We start from the raw sequence: 6905 nt of genomic DNA, 5'->3' as shown, positions 1-6905 counted from the left end.
CTCTCTTTTCTAATCAACAGGAGAGGCTACTTCTTTAAAGATGAGGCTAGCTGCATTGCCCACCTACATTTTCTATTAATGAAGTGTGCTATTTGCTTCAAAAAGGTTGATTTCATTTTGTTCTGCAATGAATCACTTAATAGATGCTATAAACATCTATGATTAGTTGAGGTTTCTCTAATCTGTTAAAAGAGCTGATTTTTATTGTAGTTTCATCTCCAGTTCTGGCGTCTTTTGGTAAGCACCCACAGAAAATGTCACCTGGGCTTACTGAAGAGCAGAACAGGAAGATTGAGGAGAACAGGCAAAAGGCTTTGGCAAGGAGAGCAGAGCGACTGGCAGCTCAGCAGGGCGGTGTTGCTATGAAGCACTCTGACATGCAGAATCCTGATAGCTGTCAAGGAAACCTGCAGCAGCCTTTGAAGAAGCAAAGCTATCACCCCGTCCTTGGTAACCATCCCCTCCAGGGCCCTGGCACCTATTTGGTGCAGAAAAGTCCTCAGATCCGTTCTGATCACTGTAGTTCAAATCAACAGGCAACTATTTTGTATGGAGGCCAACAAAAAGATGAATCAGTGGACTCTAGCCCAAATGTATACAGACAGTTGGCTAGCACTAAGAAGCCCTCGTCAGCAGTGCAAGGCTCTTTGAGTAATTCTCATTGCTATTCTCCTGAGAGTTCCTGCAGACAAGGTCAGCTAATCCAACAGAATTCTGATACATTGCAGCCACCTATATGCGGTGCAACGGGCCAGAATATTGGAGGACAGTATCAGACTATCTTGGATGCTAATATGAACTCAGACACTGCTAAGAATGTACAGATGCAGAGCAAATCTGTCGGCAAGCGGGGTCTTCTTAGACAGGCAACGTTGCTGGATGCAGGTGGAACTGCTGCAAAGGATTGTCAAATGCAGGCAGGTACCAGAAATCTAGACTCCACCAAGAAGGAAGGGAGTAGTGCATTGCAATTTTATGGTACAAAACCCCTTTTGGCTCCTGTAAAGGGGGGAAGAGAACAAAATTCAACTATTTCTAGGGTTTCAGGCAATGTTCCTGAGACGTCTGTATCGAAAAATCACAAAATTCTCAAAGGAAAATGTGTAAAACATTCTGAAGGCAGATTCAGAGTTGAGATTGGATACAACACAGAGCTCATTGAGATATTTAGAAGCTTACCAAGCAAAAAATATGGTAAGTATAGCTCTTATTGTTGAACTCACTGTGTTTTTAGAGACCTTTCTAATTGGGATTATGCTAAATATTGTAAATCATGCAGAAATAGCTTTATCTTTAGGTTTTACCTTTTTTTAAAAAAAAACAAATCAAGTTTTTACCTTGATTTTGGCTGTGGCGGCGCAGTGGTTAGAATGCAGTATTGCAGGCTAATCCTGACTGGCTGAAGGTTGACTCAGCCTTCCATCCTTACAAGATCAGTAAAATGAGGACCCAGATTATTGGGGGCATTATGCTGACTCTGTAAACCGCTTAGAGAGGGCTATAAAGCACTGTGAAGCGGTATATAAGCCTAAGTGCTATTGTTATTGCTACCTATGTTGAAAAAGTTCCAAAAATGGGGCGTTGTGGGTGACATTGTTTTAGAGCTTATATAACTTTAAAGGCGCAAAAAACAGACTCTACTGTCCTCCTTCCCCAGTGTCCCTCCAGGACATCCCTCTCAGGGTCTGTTCCTGACATTCTTCTAAATATAAAATTGAATCTGTTTTTAAATTGTTTAATCTTGGAAGCATGTTGCATTTTTAAGTTTAGTAGGCTATAAAAAAAGCAGCAGAGTTACCTATTTAATTACATATGTAATTATATCCCTTCTTGATGTATCTTCCTTTCCCACATACAGGTAGTCCTTGACTTATGACCACAATTGAGCCCAAAATTTCTGTTTCTAAGCAAGGCAGTTGTTAAGTGAGTTTTGCCCCATTTTACAACCTTTCATGTCACAGTTATTAAGTGAATCCCTGAAGTTGTTAAGTTAGTAACACTGTTGTTAAGTGAAACTGGCTTCCCCATTGACTTTGCTTGTCAGAAGGTTGCAAAAAGGGATCACATGATCCAGGGACACTGCAATCATCATAAATACATGCTAGTTGCCAAGTATCCAAATTTTGATCACGTGACTATAGGTGCTGCAACAATCTTAAGTGTGAAAAACGGTCATAAGTCATTTTTTTCAGTTGTAACTTGTCACTAAACAAATTGTAAGTACAGTATACAATAGTTGGATAATCATATCTGTGCAATTGTTTTGCTGAGAATATTTACGTGATCTGTACAGTGGGTAAATGAGAGCACTATACCGCAATGATGAAGAAGCAGTACCCATCAGCTTAAAATGTTGAATGTGATAAACTCTTAAGTTCAGTTCAATGCTAGATTAAAGCAGTAACTGTGAGAGGGATCTTGGAGTCTTAGTAGACAATTAAATATGAGCCAGCAGTGTGCGGCAACAGCCAAAAAAGCCAATGCAATCCTAAACTGCATTAACAGGGATTCAACCAAGATAGCGTGAGGTACTAATACCACTCTATAAAGCCTTAGTAAGATCACACCTAGAATACTGCATCCAGTTTTGGTCACCACACTATAAAAAAGATGTTGAGACTTTAGAAAAAGTGCAGAGAAGAACAACAAAGACGATTAGGGCGCTGGAGGCTAAAACATATGAAGAATGGTTGCAGGAACTGGGCATGGCTAGTCTAGGGAAGAGAAGGACCAGGAGAGACATGATAGCAGTGATCCAATGTTTGAAGGGCTGTCACAGGGAGGAGGGGGGGGGTGTCAACCTATTTTCCAAAGCACCAGACAAGGAACAATGGATGGAAACTGATCAGGAAGAGAGTCAACCTAGAAATAAAGAGAAATCTTCTGACAGTGAGAACAATCAACCAATGAAACAGTTTGCCTTCAAATGTTGTGGATGCTTAATCACTGGAAGCTTTCAAGAAGAGACTGGACAGCCATCTGTCAGAAATGGTATAGATTCTCCTGCTTAAGCAGGGGATTGGACTAGATGATCTATAAGGTTCATTCTATTCTACTCTACTCTACTCTACTCTACTCTACTCTACTCTACTCTACTCTACTCTACTCTACTCTACTCTACTCTACTCTACTCTACTCTACTCTACTCTACTCTACTCGTATTTCTGATTCCTTAATTGGATTGATGCCCAACATCTGTGACTCTCCCATTTCAAAATGCCTATTTTATTAGTAATGTCATTGCTATTAGTTTTATTGCACAAACTTTCTATTTATTAATCTAAATGTATATCTATACACATCTTATTTCTTATTCTTGCTGACTCCTTCCTGGGTAGGAAAGCAAAACTGTAGGCTGGACTAGAAAATCAAAAAACATCTCAGAAGAAGTGATGGCAAATAACTTCTGTACTGTTGCCAAAAAAAAAAAAAATCTACATGGACTCATGATGTTTATTTATAATAATCAGGGCTTGGGGCATCTCTAGCTTTTTGAAAAGAAAAAGATCTGTACTGTTTACCATTCTTGGTATCTGTAAAAGAAGGAAAAATTAGAATCATATTTCTGGTATAATAGGAAACTTCGTTAACAAAGAAATATGGATTGGAGTGCAGAGGCCTGGGGAAAGCCCATCAAGAAGTAGCACTTTGACAGCAAATAGAGCTGGCATAATGATGGTTCATTTACATCTCCACTAAGGAGATACGTGTGTATTTTTGCTCAAAGTACAGGGGTCTTTTCTAAATGGCACTTCTACTCATAAAATTAGACTGTTCGTATGATAATACATGTCATTTTCTAGCGTGTATATCCCCTCTGAAAATAAGGTGTAAGACACTATTATATCTGATATTTTTATGATGAGTTCTATGTGAAATTATTTTTTTTTATTCAACTTAACTACAACTAAAGGGTCATATATAATAACATTTAATAAAATAAGATCTCATATACAAGAGACCTTATTTATCATTACAGTCTTATACTGTGTTTCCCTGAAAATAAGACCCGGTCTTATATTCATTTTTGCTCCAAAAGGTTCATTAGGGTTTATTTTCCAGTTAGGTCTTATTTTTGGGGCAATACGGTACTAAATGCGTCCGTCTAGCTGACGATCTTAACAAGTTTATTTTTGGGATGCGGCTTATATTACGAGCGTTCTGAAAAATCATGCTAGGGCTTATTTTCTGGTTGGGTCTTATTTTCGGGGAAACACGGTATTTGGTCTTATATATATTTGATATGCCAAAAATGCATGACTTTCTGTGCCTTGGCACGCCAATTGTGAACTCGTGTGCAAAGGACCCTCTGCATTTATTAAAATAATCTCTTTACAGGGATCTCATAAATTATAATAATTAGTCTCTGGCTCTGTGCAACTCTACAGGGTTGATCTATATTCCCTGTAAATTCTGTATAAATTAGATAAGTTATCTTGATACAAGGATTTCTTATGCCAGTGGTCTTATTTTTATTGTTTATTTGAGTCAGTATTCACTCCTGGCGACTACGTGGACAAGTTTCTGCAGCTTTCTTGCCAGGATGTTATAAGTGGTTTGTCCTTGCCTACTTCCTAGGGCACAGAGAGAGTGACTGGCATAAGGTCACCCAGTGGTTTCATGTCTAAGGTGGGACAAGAACGTGCAGTCTTCCAGTATCTAGCCTGGTATCCCCACTAGTACCCCAAACTAACCTTCTTGATGTGTTTTTAGCCATTTTAAATATTCTAATGGAATATTCCTGACTTCAAATTATTTTTTAAAACTTTCTTTTATTTCAGATCCAGAAACAAGGATATGGAATTTCAGTCTTGAAGACTATGGCCATCTCAGTAAGTAATTAGTCAGTTGGAATTCTGTTTGGAAATCTTCCAGGTTCGGAAGAGTTCAGCAGAGAAATGTCGTTTTGGAAAGCCTACGAGATGATTAACACTATTTGTTTACTTAGTGGAGCAAATAGTTTATATTCAGAAATTTATTTATTCAAGGACACATACAAATACTTTTATTCGTAAATGAGTTATATTGAACTGTTCAAAGAAACAGAACCAGTGTTTTGAAAAATGAATAGTTTAAAATGACTTCAACAGTTTTGTTTAACCAGTTGGAAATTTACCAGGCTTGTACAAAAACCAAAAAACAAACCCAAACACAATCCCAGAGGTTATAACTTAATGTTTCAAAGTGGCAACTCTGCAATATTGGAAAGTTTCAACTAGCTGTAAAGGTATATTTTTAAGTGCTATTCAAATCATAAAACAAGGTTGAATTCAGAGGGGAGTAATTGATTTTGATACATTTTCTTAGCTTCCTCAGTGGGCAGTGGTGGGCACTGGTAGTAATGTCAGTCCTCTTCTGCTTTTCTTCCACCTTTGAAAGTCTCTCATGTTTCTTTGAGTCTTTTCCATTCTTCCTGGGAGTTGATGATTTTATTCTGAGTATCTGTTTTGTCTTTCTTTTTCTTCTTCTTCTTTAAAATCTGTGTTTTATCCCCCAGTGGAAAGAGTAGAGCAATTTCCCTCCGTCTCTTTGACATCCCTGGAAGGAATGGAGAAAATGACTGGGAGTGGAGAGTCATCTTCTGCTGGTCAAGGTTCTCAGCTGAGATCCCTCTTGCAGACATGTACCAGCTGGCAGAAACCATCAGCAACCCTCACAGGAAGCTGCGTTCTGATTTCCTATTCTCGGTTTGAAGTAGATATTGGCTATGCTGCCAGCATCGTAGGAGTGTTCAAGCAAGTGAATTCCAGGATTTATGGTGAGATAGCTGTGATCTGAACTTGAGCAGTGCAGCTGTGGTTACTGTATCTTGATTTAGTCTTTGCTTCTGATACTTAAGAAAGCTACAAGAATGAATTAAACCATATGAAAATTCTAGTTTAAGTTTGCATTTGTGATACTATTTTTGAAGTCTGGTTATTTCTCATGGTTTTTGTTTCATTTTACTGCTTTGAAGCCTGAAGCCAGATTCTTTACTATGATCCTTGCAGATATGAAGACCAGAAAATGGAATTTCTTACTGGAGGATTACCTAAGACTAAGTAAGAAATGTTCTCTTCTTAGTGCCCACATAATTTTTGAAAGATTTATTTTATTTTATTTATTAAAAATACTTATATAACCACCCATCTTATGTACCACAACTCTGGTCAGCTCACAAAACAGCTCACAAAATACACTTCTTAGCATTTGTCTCTAAAGTAGAGATAACTGACATAGTAATGAATTTTGTTGGGATTCTCTGATTCTTTAGCTGAGAAAGATTGCTTACAGCTTTCACATGATAGCATTAGAAGCAATCACTATGATCTGAGATTCACTTTTAAAAACTACTTTTTATAACATAGGAATCCTGTGTAGGAAGATTTTGATTGGAATATTTTGACTAAATTTTATTCTAAAGTCAAAAAGTTTCTGCTTCTCTTCAGCTCAGTTTGAAGTGAGGTGGTACATCACCTTGAAACATGTCTTGAAAACAATGCAGTTGTCTGTCACTTGACACAGTTGTTAATGAGTTTCTGCTTCTTTATGAGCTGACTGGAAGGACACTTTTGCAGAGGTCTTGAGAGATGATCTTCTAGAGCACTCAAGCTGCTGAACTTGATAGAAATATGCCAACTATTGCTTTGATGTGGAAGAGAACCCAACACACTATTCAGGCTCTCCTTGTTTTCTTGAAAATGTTATCTGCCCAATTATTTAGAATTAGTTCAAAGTCAATGCACACATTGCTTTAGATGCTGTGTTTAAGTAAGGAACTGCATGAACACCATCCATTTAAGCAGGCAGTTTTCTTTGTAGCTAGGGATGTAAGTATGGGAAATTGGTTTGATAATCTATTTTGGTTGCTTGAATGCATTGTCTTGGATATGTTTCATCCTTTTACTGTGGGTATCTATCTATCT

General features: G+C 37.9%; 1 protein-coding gene across 1 annotated transcript in view; it reads left to right on the top strand.

Annotated features, from left to right (window-relative positions):
• The first annotated feature begins 250 nt into the window (after positions 1 to 250).
• Positions 251 to 6905, top strand: part of SMARCAL1 (SWI/SNF related, matrix associated, actin dependent regulator of chromatin, subfamily a like 1) — a 32367-nt gene continuing 25712 nt past the window's right edge. Inside the window, exons 1-4 of the mRNA XM_015831129.1 lie at positions 251 to 1194; positions 4782 to 4832; positions 5498 to 5758; positions 5991 to 6041. Of these exons, the coding sequence (XP_015686615.1) occupies positions 255 to 1194; positions 4782 to 4832; positions 5498 to 5758; positions 5991 to 6041 (1303 nt within the window). The 5' untranslated portion in view covers positions 251 to 254. The remainder of the gene's footprint in view (positions 1195 to 4781; positions 4833 to 5497; positions 5759 to 5990; positions 6042 to 6905) is intronic.

The sequence above is a fragment of the Protobothrops mucrosquamatus genome, unplaced genomic scaffold, assembly GCF_001527695.2.
Source record: "Protobothrops mucrosquamatus isolate PMUCROS unplaced genomic scaffold, P.Mucros_1.0 scaffold_254, whole genome shotgun sequence".
In the NCBI taxonomy this organism is placed as follows: Eukaryota; Metazoa; Chordata; class Lepidosauria; order Squamata; family Viperidae; genus Protobothrops; species Protobothrops mucrosquamatus.
This window is presented reverse-complemented; position numbering and strand designations above follow the sequence as displayed.